General features: G+C 41.8%; 1 protein-coding gene across 4 annotated transcripts in view; it reads right to left on the reverse strand.

The window, feature by feature from the left end:
* Positions 1–20,552, reverse strand: part of nectin3a (nectin cell adhesion molecule 3a) — a 100,459-nt gene extending 79,907 nt beyond the window's left edge. For 2 of the 4 annotated variants that reach the window (XM_023966664.2, XM_023966663.2), the window contains exon 1: positions 20,359–20,552. In XM_023966664.2, coding sequence (XP_023822432.1) covers positions 20,359–20,452 — 94 coding nt within the window. In that variant the 5' untranslated portion in view covers positions 20,453–20,552. The remainder of the gene's footprint in view (positions 1–20,358) is intronic. The other 2 variants (XM_023966665.2, XM_070434142.1) reach the window with 2 other exon arrangements.
* Positions 20,553–21,801: the final 1,249 nt, after the last annotated feature.

Consider the following 21,801-nt stretch of genomic DNA (forward strand, 5'->3'; position numbering starts at 1 on the left):
AAACCAATTCAGTTTGTCCGTGATGTGTACACCGAGGAACTTAAAACTTTCCACCTTCTCACTACTGTCCCGTCGATGTGGATAGGGTGCCCCTCTGCTGTTTCCTGAAGTCCACAATCATCTCCTTTGTTTTGTTGACGTTGAGTGTGAGGTTATTTTCCTGACACCACACTCCGAGGCCCTCACTGTAGGCCGTCTCGTCGTTGTTGGTAATCAAGCCTACCACTGTAGTGTCGTCCGCAAACTTGATGATTGAGTTGGAGGCGTGCATGGCCACGCAGTCGTGGGTGAACAGGAAGTACAGGAGAGGGCTCAGAACGCACCTTTGTGGGCCCCAGTGTTGAGGATCAGCGGGGTGGAGATGGTGTTACCTACCCTCACCACCTGGCGGCCCGTCAGGAATCCAGTACCCAGTTGCACAGGCGGGGTCGAGACCCAGGGTCTCGAGCTTGATGACGAGTTTGGAGGTACTATGGTGTTAAATGCTGAGCTGTAGTCGATGAACAGCATTCTCACATAGGTATTCCTCTTGTCCAGATGGTTAGGGCAGTGTGGGGCGATTGCGTTGTCTGTGGACCTATTGGGTCGGTAAGCAAATTGGAGTGGGTGTAGGGTGTCAGGTAGGGTGGAGGTGATATGGTCCTTGACTAGTCTCTCAAAGCACTTCATGATGACGGAAGTGAGTGCTACGGGGCGGTAGTCGTTTAGCTCATTACCTTAGCTTTCTTGGAACAGGAACAATGGTGGCCCTCTGAAGCATGTGGGAACAGCAGACTGGGATAAGGATTGATTGAATATGTCCGTATTGTGTGTATAAGGTAGTAGTTGTGGAATTGTTAGGTTAGATTACTTGTTGGTTATTACTGCATTGTCGGAACTAGAAGCACAAGCATTTCGCTACACTTGCATTAACATCTGCTAACCATGTGTATGTGACAAATAAAATTTGATTGGATTTGATCTCTAGGAGACAGAACGCATCTCCTTCCTGAGCGGTATGACGGCTGCGTGGTCCCATGGTGTTTATACTTGCTTACTATTGTTTGTACAGATGAACGTAGTACCTTCAGGCGTTTGGAAATTGCTCCCAAGGATGACTTGTGGAGGTCACAATTTTTTTTCTGAGGTCTTGGCTGATTTCTTTTGATTTTCCCATGATGTCAAGCAAAGAGGCACTGCGTTTGAAGGTGGGCCTTGAAATACATCCACAGGTACACCTCCAATTGACTCAAATTATGTCAATTAGCCTATCAGAAGCTTCTAAAGTCATGACATCATTTTCTGGAATTTTCCAAGCTGTTTAAAGGCACAGTCAACTTAGTATATGTAAACTTCTGACCCACTGGAATTGTGATACAGTGAATTATAAGTGAAATAATCTGTCTGTAAACAATTGTTGGAATAATTACTTAATTAAGATGATGTCCTAACTGACTTGCCAAAACTATAGTTTGTTAACAAGAAATTATGGAGTGGTTGAAAAACGAGTTTCAATGACTCCAACCTAAGTGTATTTAAACTTCCGACTTCAACTGTACATTCATGATTTCTTATTCCAAACGGGCYTTGGTTTGTGTGCAAGCTATATGAATAATGTGAGAATACTTCTGAAATGTATCGACGATAAGTGTTTCTTTCCCTATCTCTTTCTCTCCATGTCGTTGTGTAAAAAGCCATATTGCAAAAGTCTGCTAGGGACCTTTGTTTCATGTATTAAGTGTGTATGTTTATTCCGTGTTATTATTTAGTCAGCTAGTAAATAAATAATTAAACCAATTTGTGTAGTACTGAATCATGAGTAAGGCTGGGGTTTTTGCAGGTTACAACTGTTCAGAATGATGATATGATAAGAGGTCATGATTAATACGTTGACTGTTTTATGGATGTGATAGGTAAAGATCTTGAGAGTTTAATTCGGGAGATGGTAACTCTTTAAACAACCTCTTCRGTGGTGCCCCAAATTCCTAATGAGTTAATTGTTACATGATTAATTTAAATTGGGTAACAATTAAACATAGTTAGTGGATTAAATACATCATCACATTAATGAAAGTAAAGTCACGACAGTTGTATTGCTGCTTTTATGGCAATGTCTTTATCCAAGGTCATATCTGTGCAGTGTGAAAAAGACATTCGGCCCAACACTAACTGTAATCTGCATCCTTCCTTCCTTGCATTGTAACTTGGAGAGGGTGTTTTTCAGCCAGTTAATTCATGGCAGAAACAATCACACTCTGGCAGGCAGGCCTTTCAGAGGGGCAGGCTGACTCTTTTAGAACCACATTCCCAGTTGGTCCTCTCCAGGATTCTTGGATGGGTCCCAAATGGCACCCTATTCCCTGTATAGTTCACTACTATTGACCAGGGCCGTAGGGTGCTGGTCAGAAGTAGTGCTCTATAAAGAATAGGGTGCCATTTAAGACACTGTCCTTTTCTCCTTGCTCCCCCAGAGCTCCCCGCCTGACTGCAACCCCTCTCAGTCTGTCACATTTAATTAAAGATCAGCGCTTAAACAGAAAACAGAAATCAATAGTGTTAGCGTACATAGTGTCAGGATGGGTTGCAACCTCTCGACACAGTGGACAATAACTATACTCTCTAGGATCTGTGAAGAACGATGTCTGCCAGTGTCCTTAAGCAAACCAATACATCCCTGCAGTACTCAGCAGTCTAGGTCGTGTGTTATGGTTGGTTGCACGGAGAATGTGGGACATGTTGATGAAAATATGCAGTCACAGGGATATGAGTATTAGCCTAATTCAATTCCTCAAAGAAAACTCTAGCACAACACAAAATATAACATATATAGTAAAGAAACACTTAGCATCTTGGAAGCTCCAAATTAGGACTAAAGGGATGGCAGTTGAGGGGAGTGAAAGGAAGGGAAGAACTGAAGAAGGACGACTCATGGTCTAGGGGTTCACACTCCGGTGTTTCTCAGCATGTTGTGTGAATAATATGGGCTAATTTGGTAGCTGCAGTGTCAGAGGGTTAGGCTATGTTATCACTCCAAAGGGTGTTGAGCTGTCCCCGTTACAGGCCTTTCGTACATTGGTGGTAGGCCTACATCTTCCAGTAAATGTACAACTAGTTTCAACACAAGGCATGAGTTGTAAGCCTAATATGCCAGGCTTAGCTGACACACAGACTGACTATTTGTGGAAGTTGGGTTTTCCTTTTCAGAATCAGAAACTCAGGAGCTGACATTACTAAGGCCTGAAAACATTCTCTCTCCACCCCAAACTCCGTCAGACAACCATGAAATTCTTGGGCTAATGCATTGTAATGACATATGCGACAACCAGAAAATGTAATTGCGTCTATTCAGTCAGTCTTTGGAGACAAGTGCTTTATGATTTGTTTTTGATACATTTAACTGAATCTATAACTGAATCATTCCCAAACATCACATTACAGAGTCATGACAAGACAAAGGTGTGGTAAGCTGAGCTATTTTTGGGCTGTAATTCACAGATGTTGTCAAACTCATTACAATCCAGCCGATCATGTAGGCTTCCATACCACAGACTGAACACTATACCAAACAAGCATCTCCCACCCCACTACGCGCTGTCAACAGTTGGGTGAAGGAGTAGAGCCGAGTGGTATGCTGTTCATTCCAGCAGTCGCTCTGGATGCATCGCAAATGGCAAACTATTTTTCCTATATAGTGCACTACTTTTGACCAGAGCCACATGGTCCTGGTCAAAAGTAGTGCACTATAGTGTTAGTGAACTGTTTTGGATACAGTCTCTCTGACAATGCTCAAGTGTAAATCCAGCAGTGAGCCGTGCCTAGAAACACACACAGATACAGACGGATGACACTCCAGGCGACAGTATACTATCTGAGCTAACAAGGGCTGGGCACTGGACTTCCTTCCAAAACTCACAACACACAAGAGTCTCTTTTGAAGGACTAGGTACTTTCTCTGGTTCACAACCTAAGTTAAAAAATCACAACCTCAACTCCACTAACAATTACACAGACAGAAATAGACTGAAATACATCAAGCCAGAGTCTTAGGGGGATAGGTGGGGACTCACTGTCTGGGAGACTGAGGCCTATACAAATCCCAGCAGATAGTAATTAGTTAATGTGAAAAAACAAAAACTCATCCACATCCTCAACTAAATACTGTAGTTTCATTAATTTCTCACAGTTTCCTACATGCCACAGAGACCCTGGAGGAAATGGGATTGTTTTTCTTCTGGCTTTAAGATGATTCCCAGGGATTTTTCTTGCCCTTTTCAGACTTCTTAAACTGTTTGCCTGTATTTTAGTTAGCAGTAGCTAACAAACTCCTTCAAAAATCAGTAATCTAGCGGTCCTGACTAGAGGTRGACCGATTATGATTTTTCAACGCCGATACCGATACCGATTATTGGAGGACAAAAAAAGTCGATACCGATTAATCGGCCGATTTTTTTTCTTTTTTTTTTAATTGAAAATATATTTATATATATATATATATATCATACACACACACATTTTTGTAATAATGACAATTGCAACAATACTGAATGAACAATGAACACTTTTATTTTAACTTAATATAATACATAAATACACACACACACACACACACACAGCTCTGAAGTGACAATGATACTGAAGAGTCTGCTTAGGAAACAAATACTCTCAACTGTTTGAATAAAAATTTAGTTTAAGTTACCTGTGATGAATGTTGAAAACAAAAACTGTAATTTCTATATGCAGGAAATCCTATTTTAATAATGGGCATGGTAAGAATTGACGACCAAAGTGCGAGTCATAATTCACATGACACCTTCTAGCAAAATCTGAAAAGTGTTTCCTTCATTTATTCCATAGGAAAGTTTTAGATTCAATTAAAATAAGGTATGTGTTTCGTGTAGGCTTACACCACCTTGCCAATMTTATAACTGCGTAGATATCCATAGGACAAGGTAACTCTGATCAATATTGGCTAAATATAAGCGAAGATCATTTTTTTTGTAGAGTYGATTTATGAAAATATGTTGACAAACGTTACCTTATCCTAGTGCGATTTACACGGGTATCAAAACGCAGAGGCGGTTTAAGCCTGCACGAAACACAGACCTTATTTGAAGTYGATCAAGACATTCTCTATGGAAGACATGAACGGTAAAATAACGAAGGAACCCCTTTCAAGTTCAGCCGCAAGTTATTACAGGAATTATAACGCGTCGACTATTTCTCTCTAAACCATATACCTTTGGCTAATCCGGAAACTATCACCTCGAAAACAACAAGTTTATTCCGTTCCGTATTTTATCTAACGGGTAGCATCCATGAGTCTAAATATTCCTGTTACATTGCACAACCTTCAATGTTATGTCATAATTACGTAAAATTCGGGGCAAATTAGTTCGCAAAGAGCCAGGCGGCCCAAACTGTTGCATATACCCTGACTCTGCGTGCAATGAACGCAAGAGAAATGACACAATTTCACCTGGTTAATATTGCCTGCTAACCTGGATTTCTTTTAGCTGAAATTTGCAGGTTTAAAAATATATACTTGTGTATTGATTTTAAGAAAGGCATTGATGTTTATGGTTAAGTACACAATGACAGTCAWTGATTGATTGTTTTTTATAAGATAAGTTTAATGCTAGCTAGCAACTTACCTTAGCTTACTTCCTTTGCGTAACAGGCAGGCTCCTCGTGGAGTGCAATGTAATCAGGTGTTAGAGCATTGGACTAGTTAACTGCAAGGTTGCAAGATTGGATCCCCCGAGCTGACAAGGTTAAAAATCTGTCGTTCTGCAGAACGAGGCAGAACGTTCCTAGGCCGTCATTGAAATTAAGAATGTGTTCTTAACTGACTTGCCTAGTTAAATAAAGATTAAATAAAGGTGTAAAAAAAAATATATATWTTTTTTTAAATCGGCGCCCAAAAATACCGATTTCCGATTGTTATGAAAACTTGAAATCGGCCCCGATTAATCGGTCGACCTCTAGTCCTGACATTACTTCAGTCTAAACTGCTACATGACGATGATGGAGTCAGTCATATTTCAGACAACATCAGAACGGAAACACGTGGGAGAGTCGTAGAGTCTGAAGACATGCGATGGGGACACAGAAGGGAAAGAAATCTCAAATAGAATGAAAACATTATGATTCAATCTTATGGGGATGCAAACACTTTGGATAATGAGCGTGGCCTTTGTATTTGAGAGAGACAATTCCTGTGATGCTGTGAATACTGATTTTGTTTAAAATATTTATGAGCCAGGGGGTTTCCGTTATTTGGACGAGGGATACCCATGTGACAATGGATATCCATGTTCATTATGCTACGTACATACTCAGATCCCACCTTCCTTCTCATCTCCATCTCTATGGGTGTGTTCCAAGTGGCAACATACTGTCCATTCCCTATACTCCCTCCAGAGGGTTCCGGTCAAAAGTAGTGTACTATAGGGAACAGGGTGTAATTTGGGACACACACCATCTCTATCTTTACTACATTATGTGCATTCCTTCTCCCAGCAACTTTATGCTAAACTGAACTCTTGAGAGCTATGTCATCTGTCTCTGTGTAACATCTATATAAAAAAAACACAAAGGACAGATTCTAGTCCTTTTATCCATCTCAAAGTAACACAAACATCAACAAGGCTACACAAGTGTCTCACCAATTACTTTAATCAATGGTACATATGCTATATACAGGATGTATTGCATTTATATAGGATATGCTTATACCTCAAACGTGTTACTTTGTTATACAAGAAATTACAAAATTATTCAAAAACAGAATACAGGGTTTGGAGCTAGAAAGATTTGCTTTCGCTCTTTCCTAATTGAAGCCTTTCAGCATGGTGATTTCAGCAGAGGAATGGGTCCTGAGAGATTTGATCTGTATTTGTGACAAGCTATAGGCAAAACATTTTTTTATTTTAATGATCGCTTAAATTCACAGGCCTATTAACGATGTCTGCCTTTGCAGTGCCTGGCTATAATTAGAAAATGGTCTTTAAGAATCTTGGCAATGGGGAGGGATTAGTGATCGAGCACAATGTTGCAATCGTTCCCATGCCCCAGAGTCTTCTTTTGGTCAGTCAGCTTGAGGAAGAGCAGGAAAACAAGTCCGTCATCTGATTTGTGTCTCTAACCAAAATACAATCTGTTTAAATTTACTAGTTCAATATCAAAAAGGATGTAATTAAACCATGTCCACGCTTGTGTAGACAACATCAGGTAATAGGCTACTTTATTTCTCTTCAGGTCCTACAGTAAATCCATTATTTTGACAACTCTATCGTAAGGGACAACAGGAGCATTCCTCTTGTGTGGAGGGAGGCAGGGAGCAGTCTTTTCCCTCATTGTAGTTGACAAGCATCCTCTAACTGAGACACAGATCACAAAATATATTGTTTCCTAACAGTCCAAGAAAATAGTTCATCTGTATATTTCCTTGAGAATGCCTTGATAATTTAGGCTAGAAATATAGGATATAATACCAGGCTTGATGGGCTGCATGCAGGCCATTGCTTTAGAGAAATTATTCTTAATAAGGGGATGCTTCTAGGGAAGCTATGAACTTGTTAAAACTTAGAAAGTAAATGGTTGATATATATCATCATTTTACTTAATGTCACGCCCTGAGTTTGATGGTTGTAGCCATCAATTGTCCCATTAACAATCACCCTTATTAGCAAACCTATTTCAAATCAAATGTATTTATATAGCCCTTCTTACATCAGCTGATATCTCAAAGTGCTGTACAGAAACCCAGCCTAAAACCCCAAACAGCAAGCAATGCAGGTGTAGAAGCACGGTGGCTAGGAAAAACTCCCTAGAAAGGCCAAAACCTAGGAAGAAACCTAGAGAGGAACCAGGCTATGAGGGGTGGCCAGTCCTCTTCTGGCTGTGCCGGGTGGAGATTATAACAGAACATGGCCAAGATGTTAAAATGTTCATAAATTACCAGCATGGTCAAATAATAATAATCACAGTAGTTGTCGAGGGTGCAGCAAGTCAGCACCTCAGGAGTACATGTCAGTTGGCTTTTCATAGCCGATCATTAAGAGTATCTCTACCGCTCCTGCAGTCTCTAGAGAGTTTCAAACTCTGGTTTCATTTCAAACTTCACATTTCTCTAGTATAAGCTACTTATCGTAATGAACAATATCAGCTGAATGCCTGCAATAAGTGATCGATATGGTCGGTGTCAACTTTCGGTTTATCGTCCCAGCTCCATTGCAGTGCACAGTACTGTGCCAATCATTTGACGAAGACCTAGTTTGGGGTTGAAACATTGTCCTATTAAACACGTAGGGAGCATTACACCAGTATACAGATTTACTTTTTGTTCTGCGTCAATCATTCCTGGTGCTCTGGCTGTTCTCAAACAGTCTACATCACTGCCCATGTCAGCAATCAGCACAAACAATTGTGGAGGAAGGGAAACCAAACACAACAAAAACAAATCCAGTGAACTGTGTGTGCTCCAGTGCCCCGTAAAAGCAAAGGTTTGGTCAGCGTGGCATCCTACCAGAAGGCGTGTACTTGCTAGCCACTCTGACTCTCTCCCTCATGCTCTCTTCGTCTCACCCTTTTCCTCCTCCAGATTAGTGCAGTAATCTGTCTTGATACACTGAACCACCCACTTAGTTAGAACAGTTAGGATTGCTATGATTTGCTTATTCTATAATTTTTTTTAAGGAGAGATGTGTAACCACCATCGCTCGGGACACATATTAAACAATCAAAACTGTCTGGACTAAAACACGCCCAGAATGACAAGTGTCTATTTATTGTCCTAATCCTTCCCAGCCAAACGCTTACTACTCCTCCCATTCACAGATGGTACTATTGTCCTTTCTTCCCTTTAGTTCTCCTTGTCTCCTTGTCTTTGTTTAGGGTGATTCGTGGATAAGCCTAATTAGAAATATAACAGCATTCCTTTTTAAACTTTAAATAGAACTGGCCAGTTGTTTTGTTCCCTTGCTTTCACAATTCAAAGAGTAAAGTCACAATAAAAACCACAGCTAACTGACAATCATGTCGTAAGACAGCAGAGCAATCATCTATCATCCATCTCCCCAACTGCTTGTAAAGAGTAGCCTAGTTGGGTTGTTGACATGTGGACCAATTTCATCAACACAATGACAGTCACAGAAGCCTCAGTCTGCACCCCATGTCACCATCAAAGCCTGTCAGATTATATTCAAACTCAAAGCAGCACGAGGATCCATCCAGCTTTTTCGTCACATAAGCCTCACTGTGAGCTGGGAATGAACGCAGAAAAGGAGACCAGGTTTGCGCTGGTCAAAAGTAGTGCACTTTATAGGGAATAGGGTGCCATTTGGGATGCAATGCAGTCTAGAAATGTCTGGTGAGTGGTGAGTTGAAAGTACCTACAGAGCCAAAGAGGGATGTGAATAGACCGCTAGCCTAGCTGGGATAGCCTAGCTGGGATTGCCTAGCTGGGATAGCCTAGCTGGGATAGCCTAGCTGGGATAGCCTAGCTGGGATTGCCTAGCTGGGATAGCCTAGCTGGGATTGCCTAGCTGGGATTGCCTAGCTGGGATTGCCTAGCTTGGAGAAGTAAACTAGGAAAGTAAAAGTTGGCAGAGCCCCAGTTGGGACATGGTGGTCTGAAATCCCATTAGAGACATAGCTGCTGTATATCTTAAACAAGCGGCTGGGTCGCTCTGAAAGCCAAATCAATTACTCCATGTTAGTGGACAAGGTCTTTTGGCTGCCTCACAGTGCCTGGGTTTGGGTGTCTGACATCATTTGAGACACGTAGGCTTCAGGCTTGTGATCTGGGGCCCGGGAGGGAGGATTTAAGCCTTGTGCCATTCTTATGATCTACCTCGCTTTTCATCACTGGTGGTCAACGACCAGGCAGAAAGTAGTCCTATAAGTCAGGCTACTTGAAAGGTATTCAGCTGAGAAATTCCTCAGTGGTAGTGATGGGGGACGAAAATGCTCTTTGTCAAATTCAGCAGTGGTGACAGGACTTGAAGAGCGAATGTCCATCACATGCACAGCATAGCTTGACCATCTGGCAAATTTTGCACTAATTACAAATTACAACCAAATGTACACTAGAATCCAAAGTTTCACACAAGGCCAGATTACCTTGTAATTGTGATCCAAGCTCAGAATGTCAGAGAAGGGCAATAGTAAATAGCATTTGAATAGGTATTTCCTAAGTAAGACATTCTGACAGGCCTCATTCACCATGTAGGCCTAGACTCAAGGATGGATTATAAAAGTAATGGGTCAGACTAAGCTCACAAGTAGTCCTAGGATAAAGCACTTGGTAACAGTGCCTCCATGATCAGCCTCAGTCCAATATGCTTTTCACCATGATAGTGCAGCAACAGTGAACATGACCATGCAACTCAGTCTGCACCAGGGTTTCTGTTATGAAAATGTGGCGCCGGACATTTGACCGGCAGCATTTTTTATTTACCGGACCCATATGCTGTTACATTCCCCAGCAAGAAAAACAAAAATATCGCTCAAAAACAAGAGGGAACTAACAAAAAGTCACTGAACAACAACCAAAACGAAACAGTAGGATTTTAGGAAGGGTTCTGAAAGACACTTGGCATCCACTGAAAGTTGACTAGCAGTGTTACGCTCGTTGATGGAAGGAGTAGACCAAGGTGCAGCGTGGTAAGCGTACATCTTTCTTTATTTGTTGAACACCAAAAAAACAACAAAAGATAAACGAACGTAACGTTCTGCAGGCTACACAGTAACTGTACAAAAACAAGATCCCACAAACTAAGGTGGGGAAAAAGGCTGCCTAAGTATGATCCCCAATCAGAGACAACAATAAACAGCTGCCTCTGATTGGGAACCATACCCGGCCAACAAAGAAATAAACTAGAATGCCCACCCAAATCACACCCTGACCTAACCAAATAGAGAAATAAAAAGGCTCTCTAAGGTCAGGGCGTGACAAGCAGCAACAACTGGAACCTAAAAGATGCCCACAATGAGTGTCCACTAAATTTGCCCAAGAAGAGTCGAAAAAGAAAAACCCACACCAAACGTAAAAGATAGGAAGCAAACCAAAAAGATGGAGCAAAATGAAATTAGGGAAATTAGAAAAAGGAATGTTTTTCTAGAAATCAAATCTACAAATCTACTACTCTTAAATAGCTCCTGGGCCAGCACAGGTGAAACACGCGCAGTGCGCACTCACCGGGGATATGGCCGATGCTCTCCTCTGGTGCCAATAAGATAGGAATAGGGTGCCATTTGGGGGAGACTGAAATTGTACTCTGTACCCTGCTACTCCGACAGCTTTGCTCCCAAGATAGCTCCCTCCATATGGCAGTCCCCTGTTAAAAAATTCCAGTGTAACTACAAAGAGAGAGAGGAGCGCTGCAAACAAACAAGCTCTTTGTGTAATGTCCTTGGTGACAGGGACGAGGACACAGTAGCTCCCTGTTTGATTCACATGGCCCACCGAGGCTCCAGTACCTACCTGTGAGCTATAAGATGGCGCCAAAAGGGATGGCTGCCGTTGTACGAGCTCCTGCTACTCTGTGTGTTTTTTTCGCGTTYTTTGTAACTTTTTTTGTACATAATGTTTCTGCCACCTTCTCCTATGACCGAAAAGAGCTTCTGTACATCAGAACAGCGATTACTCACCTTGGATTGGACAAAGATTTTTTCTTTAATGAATCGGAGGCTAAATATTTACAGCTCCTCCCGGACCAGGCCCAAATTCCGGTCATACGCATGAAGAAGAGACACCGATACAGGGTGCACAGATTCGGGTGCTTGATGAGAATTCATTGGTGAGTGGATAATCCGCCTATACCATCCGTCCTACTGGCGAACGTGCAATCACTAGAGAATAAACTGGATGAGCTCCGTTCGAGACTATCCTACCAACGGGACATTCAAAACTGCAATATCTTATGTTTAACCAAGTCATGGCTGAACGAGGACATGGATAATATGCAGGTGGCTGGGGGTTTCGTGCATCGGCAAGACAGAACAGCAACCTCCGGTAAGACGAGGGGTGGTGGTCTGTGTCTATTTGTCAACAACAGCTGATGCGCAATTTATAATATGAAGGAAGTCTTAAGGTTTTGCTCACCAGAGTACCTCATGATAAGCTGTAGATCACACTATTTACCGAGAGAGTTTTCATCTATATTTTTAGTAGCTGTCTATTTACCACCACAAACCGATACAGGCACTCAAAGAGCTGTATTAGGCCAAAAGCAAACAAGAGAATACTCACCCAGAAGTGGCACTCCTAGTGGCCGGAGATTTTAATGCAGGAAAACTTAAATCCGTTGTACCTCATTTCTATCAGCATGTCACTCTTGCAACCAGAGCAAAAACATTTTTGACCACATTCACTCCACACAAAGCTTTCCCTCACCCTCCATTTGGCAAATCTGACCATAATTCTATCCTCCTGATTCCTGCTTACAAGCAAAAACAGGAAGTACCAGTGACTCGCTCAATATGGAAGTGGTCTGATGACGCGGATGCTAAGCTACAGATCTGTTTTGCTAGCACAAACTGGATTATGTTCTGGGATTCATCCGATGGCATTGAGGAGTATACCACATAGTCACCGGCTTCATCAATAAGTGTATCGATGACTTTGTCTCCACAGTGACCATATCCCAACCAGAAGCCAATGATTACATGCAACATCTGCACTGAGCTAAAGACTAGAGCTGCCGCTTTCAAGGAGCAGGACACTAATCTGGATGCTTATAAGAAATCCCGCTATGCCCTCCGACGAACCCTCAAACAGGCAAAGCGTCAATACAGGGCTACGATTGAATCCTACTGCACTGGCTCTGACGACTATGTGATCACGCTCTCCGTAGCCGATGTGAGTAAGACCTTTAAACAGGTCAACATTCACAAGGCCGCAGGGCCAGAAGGATTACCAGGGTGCGTACTCAGAGCATGCAAAGTCCAACTGGCAAGTGGCTTCAGACATTTTCAACCTCTCCCTGACCGAGTCTGTAATACCTACATGTTTCAAGCAGACCACCATAGTCTCTGTGCCCAAGAACGCCAAGGTAACCTGCCTAAATGATTATCGCCCTCTAGCACCCACGTCTGTAGCCATGAAGATCTTTAAAAGGCTGGTCATGGCTCACATCAACACCATCAACCCAGAAACCCTAGACCCACTACAATTTGCATACCACCCCAACAGAACCACAGATGACGCAATCTCCATTGCAATCCATACCGCCCTTTCCCACCTGGGCAAAAGGAACACCTACGTGAGAATGCTGTTCATTGACTGCAGCTCAGAAATCAACACCATAGTGCCCTCAAAGATCATTGCTAAGCTAAGGACCCTGAGACTAAGCACCTCCCTCTGCAACTGGATCCTGGACTTCCTGGTGGGCCGCCCACAGGTGGTAAGGGTAGGCAACAACACATGCACGACTCCTATAACATCATTAAGTTTGCCAACGACACAACGGTGGTAGGCCTGATCACCGACAATGATGAGACAGCCTACATGAGGAGGTCAGAGACACTGCCAGGACAACAACCTCTCCCTCAACGTGAACAAGGCAAAAGAGCTGATCGTGGACTACAGGAAAGAGGGGTCCGAACACACCCCCATTCACATCGACAGGGCTGTAGTGGAGTGGGTCGAGAGCTTCAAGTTCCTTGGCAGTCCACATCACTAACAAATATCATGGTCCAAACACACCAAGACAGTCGTGAAGAGGGCACAACAATACCTATTCCCCCTCAGGAGACTGAAAAGATTTGTTATGGGCCTTCAGATCCTCATAAAGTTATACAGCTGCACCACTGAAAGCGTCTTGACTGGTTGCATCACCGCTTGGTATGGCAACTACTCGGCATCCGACCGCAAGGTGCTACAGAGGGTCGTGCGTATGGCCCAGTACATCACTGGTGCCAAGCTTCCTGCCATCCAGGACCTCTATACCAGGCGATGTCAGAGGAAGGCCCTAAAAATTGTCAAAGGCTCCAGCCACCCTAGTCATAAACTGTTCTCTTTGCTACCGCACGGCAAGTGGTACCAGAGCACCAAGTCTAGATCCAAAAGGCTCCTTAACTTCTTTGATATAGGATGAATTGCAAAAGGCTCCTTAACTTCTTTTCACTTTTGGATGAATTGCGTGCCCATAGTGAACTGCCTCCTACTCTGTCCCAGATGCTAATATATGCATATTATTATTACTATTGGATCTGAAGTTTCTAAAACTGTTTGAATGATGTCTGTGAGTATAACAGAACTCATATGGCAGGCAAAAACCTGAGAAAAAATCCAAACAGGAAGTGAGAATTCTGAGACTGGTCGATGTTAAAGTCATCGCCTATTCAATTCCCTGTAATCTATGGATCAGTTTGCACTTCCTACGCCTTCCACTAGATGTCAACAGTCTGTAGAACGCTGAATGAAGCCTCTAGTGTGATGTGGGGCTGGATGGGAGGTGTTTCAGTCATTGGTCTGGCAGATTGTCAGTTCTTGCTCACGCGCTTTCCTCATGATATCGCCTTGCGTTCCATTACTTATACAGACATGAAGGAATGCTCCGGTTGGAACGTTATTGGATATATATGATAACAACATCCTGAAGATTGATTCTCTACTAAGTTTGACCAGTTTATTCGACTTGTAATATAACTTTTTGAAGTTTTCGTCCGACGTTTGCCTGCATCTGCGCGAGCGCTTGGACATGTGTACTACACATGCTAGCAAAAGTAGCTAATTGGACATAAGTAATGGACATTATCGAACAAAACAACGATTTATTGTGGAACTAGGATTCCTGGCAGTGCATTCTGATGAACATAATCAAAGGTAAGGGAATATTTATGATGTAATTTCGTATTTCTGTTGACTCCAACATGGAGGAGAAATGTTGTTAAATCTGAGCGCTGTCTCAGATTATTGCATGGTGTGCTTTTTACGTAAAGTTCTTTTTAAACCTGACACAGCGGTTGCATTAAGAACAAGTGTATCTTTAATTCTGTGTAAAACATGTATCTTTCATCAAAGTTTATGATGAGTATTTCTGTTATTTGACGTGGCTCTCTGCAATTACTCCGGATATTTTAGAGGCATTTCTGAACATGGCGCCAATGTAAACCGAGATTTGTGGATATAAATATGCACATTATCGAACAAAACATAAATGTATTGTGTAACATGATGTCCTATGAGTGTCATCTGATGAAGATCATCAAAGGTTAGTGATTAATTTTATCTCTATTTTTGCTTTTTGTGACTACTATCTTTTGCTGGGAAAATGGCTGTGTTTTTCTGTGGCTATGTACTGAGCTAACATAATTGTTTGGTGTGCTTTCCCCGTCAATCCTTTTTGAAATCAGACATGTTGGCTGGATTCACAACATGTGTAGCTTTAATTTGGTGTCTTTCATGTGTGATTTCATGAAAGATTGATTTTTATAGTAATATATTTGAATTTGGCGCGCTACATTTTTTCTGGATTTTGGCCAAGTGGGACACTACCGTCCCACCTATCCCAGAGAAGTTAACAACTTCTACCCCCAAGCCATTAGACTGCTAAACAGTTCATCTAATGGCTACCCAGACTATTTGCATTGACCCCCTTTTTTACGATGCTGTTATTCTCTGTTTATTATCTATACATAGTCACTTTACCCCTACCTACGTGTACATATTACCTCAATTTACCTCGACTAACCTGTATGCCTGCACATTGACTCAGTACCAGTGACTCTTGTATATTGTTATTTTATGGTGTTACTTATTTAGATTTTTCTTATTTTAGTTCATATCATGAATATTTTAGAAAATATTTTCTCACTTTGTTTTTTAAATTCTGCACTGTTGGTTAAGGGCTTGTAGTTAAGCAATTCACAGTAAGGTCTACACATGTTGCATGTGACAAATAAAATTAGATTTGTTTTGTTTTAGCTAGGACTATAGGGGAGATAAGAGTATGATTCAAATGGTCATTTATTCGCTTGGGATACATACTACCTAAACTGTCACTCTAGGAGCTGATTACTTGCGGAAATCAGGAAGAAGCTAGCCTACTTTTTGTTGATTGAACTTTGATGGTCTCCCAGCTGATGTGCTTATGATGTTTGAAAAGTGTAGCTTTTTATCCCAGAATAAAATACTTTTGGCATTTAGGCTTTGTCATAAGTGTGAGGGTTATTAGCATGTGGAAATCAAATCACTGCAAACAAAGGTCTGTTGTACGTTAAAAAGCACTGTCTCCTTAAATCACATACATCAACAGAGCATGTCTGCAGGAGTTACCAAGGTCTACGTGACAGAGTTAACACTGCATGTGTGTGGGTTCATTACAACTGACAGTTGAGTGAGTGAAAGGTAGAGTGAGTGGTGAAAAAGGAGCCGCACTAGTTTCCCATAACCCATGAGCTCCTATCCTAGAGGGACTACTCTGCTGACTGTGCACATCCTGTCTACCCTGCTCCACTCTTTAATACCTCACTGTTATACCACAATGCCCCATTTGCATCAGGTGCGTGCTGTGATCTGCTCTCCAGGTGGAAAAACTAAATTCCTGACAGCGGTAGGCAAAATAGTTTTTGAAGGTTGCCTCTATTCATTCACAGTATGGTCATTAACTGTGACGAATATCTGGAAGCCATTTATGCCACCCACTTATAGCTATGAAAGACTCAAAGAAGAAATGGCAACACTTAGGTTGCCCGTGTGCCATCATGTTGCCTAGTTACTTTGCATGAAACTACAGGTAAATAAGACCTACATGAAATAGCCTAATGGTTGAATTGTAAGTTAAAAACTTAGCCTCGTTACTGTGTAGTTACATGTAAATAGCCTAGTGCACACCACAAAATGAAGATGTAGGCCAACTAGTTTAATGGAATCTTTAGAACTTTATAGTGACTGAAGCATTCAGATTGACTTTGATCATTCCAGAACAACAGAGTGCTTCGAATCTAGCAGAAAAAAACATCACATCAGAACAGTATAGCCTAATTCCTAAAGCTATATTAAACAGCAGCATGTTATAAAATAAACGAATCAAATATCATGTCACTGAAACGGATACCGATTATTTTCTAAAAGGAAAATAGAGCTCTGGAAGAAGTGCTGTGTCACAGCCTAACAGGCAGCAGCATTGCTTACCGGTAGAGCCATGTTCACGAGCGGACGTCCCATGATGCCAGGGCTGGAGGTCACTCTGTTACATTCGCTAATGGACTACTACTCTAGTACTGGCCAGGGTGCTGCTGTACAGCCTGCATGGCTACGACTGCGTCCCAAATGGTGCCCATAGGGCTGGTCTAAAGTAGTGCACTATAGGGAATAGAGTGCCATTTGGGAAGTATGGCTACCTCTGTTCTGACAGTCTGTCAGGGGTGGAGGGTGGGCGCTCAGTAGCCTCAGTGGCCACAGCTAGCCTGCTCCCCACACAGCCAGCCTGCTCCCCACACAGCCAGCCTACTCCACACACAGCCAGCCTACTCCACACACAGCCAGCCTACTCCACACAGCCAGCCTGCTCCACACAGCCAGCCTGCTCTCCAAACAGCAAGCCGTCAGCCGCCACTTCCCACAATAAAGCACAACACTCATCTGCTGATGGGCCTTCCTTCAAAAGATCCTTTTAATGTGACTGGGTGATTTCAGACCGAATCTGCTGCTGCCTCACAAGTGAGATTAAGAGGATCAGATGGGATACAACAGCTGCTCATCATAGATGTGCACCCCAAACACAGCTTCTTTTGAAGCCTTGTATAGCTAAGCTTACCAATAGCAATTATAATGTCTTGCTTTTCCAAAATATAGCATGGCCAGAGTTGATGTGTCGTGTGCAGACTTATTGAAATTGTTTCAAAATAGTTTGGGTGGCTCTGAAGACTTTGTCCAATAAGAAGAAGAAAAATAATGGTCATTTATTAGTAACATAGAGACTAATACAGAACATCAGTAATGGTGCCTTTTTGTAGGCACTAACGGAGGCTAACTCTGCCATGGCTCGTTGGCCAAAGCCTATGGGGAAATTAATGGGGTTGTTGACGGGTTTTTGGTTAAAAAACGAAAATAAGGTATTCGGTAACACAGGCTTAGGATATCTTATACTTGTTGTTCTATGAGATAATCTTCATCAGCTAACATCACTGTGAATTTTGAAGCATTTACGTAATCAAAACAAGCACATAAAGCACATAAAGGCTTCATAATTCATAAAGGTCATATTACCTGACTGACATTATCTCATAGAACAAAAACGTATAAGATCTCCGAAGCCTGTGTTAACCTCAGACCTTATTTTAATTTATCCCAGAACCTCATTCTTTCCCCATTAATGGCCAACGAACCAGAGCTATAAAATGCTAACTAATTTCTGGTTTTTAGGACTACAAACTGGCGAGCTCGATAGTGTGATGTCCTCCAACTTCAAAGTCACAACAAGCTAAAGGCCAAACTGATGCTGTAGTACGGTGCATTAGACCTGTTCTTTGCATGTCTTTTTTCAAATCTATTTTCATCTTGAGCCTGTAATTTAGGTGGCTCCATTACTACATTATTTATTTATATTGCGAAGGAACCACACAGCCCTGAAAAAAGAAATCACCAAACTACGGTCTTCAATTACAGACCTCAGAGTATGGTGGAACCACGCCTGTGACTGTCCCCTCCCCTCCTCAGTCGACATCGGTCTTACTACACTGGGTGCACTGAAAATGACACATTCAGGGAATTTCGCCTACCCTCCATCTCTATCAAATCTGCCCTTCTTAAAATCCCCCACAGTCCATAGAAGAATCCCTAGCACACTGTCCAACACTAGTCTACACACTACATCATGTTTTACAACAAAAATATAGCTCCTAAGCATCTACTGTCTGACCGGCAAGATTTATGAACCCCATAAATAATGTGGTCGTAAAGAGAGTGAGAAAGATGGCATACATGCAGGTGTGGGTGTGTGTGTGTGTGTGGGGGGAAGGGGAGTTATTACCGATCTAGGCTATAATGGGGTCATATCAGATTTCTTCAGACTAAAACAACAATAATACAGATCAGTGATTTACTGTTATTTGCTCTGGTTAATGATCTGCCCTGGTTCATCTTTTACTATAATAAAATAGTACAGTATGTGTTGTGTCCTGCTATGAGTATGAGGTATAGTATAGGATCTGTCCCAAATTACACCCTATTCCCTATATTGTGCATTATCTTTGATCAGAGCTCTATGGGTCCTGGTCAAAGAAGTGCACTATAAATGGAATAGTGTGCAATTTGGGACATATCCATAGAGAGGGGTATAGTATGCCTCCCTCCCCAGCTGCTCTCTTTGTGACAGCGAGACTGGAAGGTGCTCTGGAATGGAGCCCAACTGCAGATCAATACTTCCAGACTTTCAGCTGCAGTGCTTTTCCTRGTTCCTCTCTCAGTCACTGAAACGTCTTCATTTCTCCTGCCACTACACACACCCAGCCTTAAGAGGCTCCTCTTCTCTCCCCTGCTTGCCTCTCCTCTCTGCCTTACATGTTCTATTCCATTTATTTATACATTTTTCAAACTTTGCAACCTTTGTAGTGGAACTACCTCCTTTTCCTCTAGCAGCTGCATATACACTGACAGGTGGCATGGGATTTAGGAAATTAAAGTCTGTATTATTAGGAGATTAATGTGAGGTTAAATCGATACAAGTCATTTAGGATTTCATGATTCCAGTAATTTGCTAAATCACTTTCAACCTCGATATCAATGAAACATGATACCGTGGCTAAATCTTCAGTGGGGAATCTCTCTCTCTCTCAGACATTTTTCTTAAAACTTTGTTGCTATTCAAATCACTGTCATTCCACTCATGAAAAAATAGAAACATCAAAACCCATTAAAGCCCACAACAAACGAAATGGTCTGACACCTAGTTAGTTTTTAGCACACTATATCAGATAGCTTCCCTTTGTTGTAGCAAGCTAAGAAACGTTAGTTTAGCCACATAATAGATCTCAAGCAACATTTATGTCGTTTCAATGGCACATCTCGATTCGAAAGATGCCGGGGGAAAAGTGAACTTCATTGCATTTGTTAGAAATAATGTACCTAATGGAGAAAATACTAGAACGTTAACTAGCCTTAGTTTCATACGCTAACTGAGGGAATATTAGCTAACTTACCAGAGACAATTCAGACCAAAAACCTATTCGTCCCAACAAAACCGCTAACTCGCGAGTATGCACAGCACAGCACCGCACTCAGGTCGCTCCCATTCTATGGACCATAGAATTAGCATTCCAGTTAGCATAGCCAGCTACTTTACCACGTACAGTAGCTACAGTACAACTTCAATATCCAGAATTCTAAAATACATTCGTAAATAGATAAATTAAATGAAACTGATAACTTACAGGTAAACCCATATATGAGAAGCAAAACTGTAGAAGCTTGCAGTCCATTGAGCGGCAGACTCTTGTGATAATCGAGTAGCAATCTTTTCGCCATGATCTCCCCGGTGTACTTTCTCTCCGCCTCGCTCCGCTTCTACGTCTGTTCTACCGCAGATTGCTTGCTTGCTTCTCTAGCAACTCCTCTCTATAGCGACTGCCCGGGCAGATGAGCTGTACCACTTCTGGGACTGACAGGGGCTCTCACACACCTTTATCCGTAAACGAATTCCTTTTTTTATGCAACTTGTAAATACATGCATTAATTGTACAGTGTATAGCTAAGTAGTTAATGTGTCAAGACTTTATAGGGCCCTATTAGACTTAAACCCCCTATTATCGACTAATGAGTACATTAAATTGAAATGGTGCACTGCAAATTATGTTATATCAGTTTTCCATTCAGGAATATCCCTAATATTATTTCACAATTAGGCATGTTTTTGTGGTAATACATTCCTAGGGCATTTCATTTCTATCAGTTGTGTAATGGAGTCGATCCTATGTCAGTGATCACTTTCCTTGTTTCCTTGTCTGACAGACATTAATAAAATTAACATTTAAGAGAGGTCAAGACCTGAGTCAAGATCCTTTAAAAAGTGTTAATTAAGTCTAAACACCGGTGTTGGGATGGTTTACAGCCCCTTTGAAGAAAAAACAGCAGGTTTGGACTTAACGTTCCCTCCAACCAAATAACATAGCACCATTGCCAGGTTACCACAACATTAACACTAAAGTCTCCATTTGAGTGGGGTCTGATGATCTTCAAATCAATGAGAATGATGGTTATATGACATATACCCCACTTGTCCTGAAAATGAATGTTGGGCTACCACCCGCCTTTACTACCTCCATATTTCAGGAGGTGTTGCTGCAAACAACGTTTCTGTGGCATTTCCTTGTCTGTTTTCCTGTGTGCATTCCTGTGTTGTAAAAAGACCAATACCTAGAAAGTGGCAAATCCAAATGTTTGTCAGTGAACACCAGTTGTTTGGCTAATAAAGAACAAGCAACCCCTAATGATTCCTAGTCATATAAGCAAAATAGTTTGGATACTTATATTGAGAGAACAACATCAGCAAGTCATTGCTTCATAGCTGTGGGCTACAGTTATAAACAATCACATAATTATTTCAGACCGACATATACCCAGACAGCTGTAACTGAAAAATATCTGTTCTCTTAGATTTTCTCTTAAGATATGATATTTAAACAGATAAACACACAGAAAACACAGCACTTTCCAATATGTGTGTCATGAAATAGGTGACTTCATTCCTTTCTTATTTACCTTTCTATTTCAGTGTGGAGGGACATCCTCATTAATTCCCTCAGGGAGACAGACTCTAACCCTGCAGGTTCCCCTCATCTACTGCAATATTTAACCCAGTCCCACAGCATCTCTCC

This window comes from Salvelinus sp. IW2-2015, linkage group LG22, assembly GCF_002910315.2.
Source record: "Salvelinus sp. IW2-2015 linkage group LG22, ASM291031v2, whole genome shotgun sequence".
Taxonomy (NCBI): domain Eukaryota; kingdom Metazoa; phylum Chordata; class Actinopteri; order Salmoniformes; family Salmonidae; genus Salvelinus; species Salvelinus sp. IW2-2015.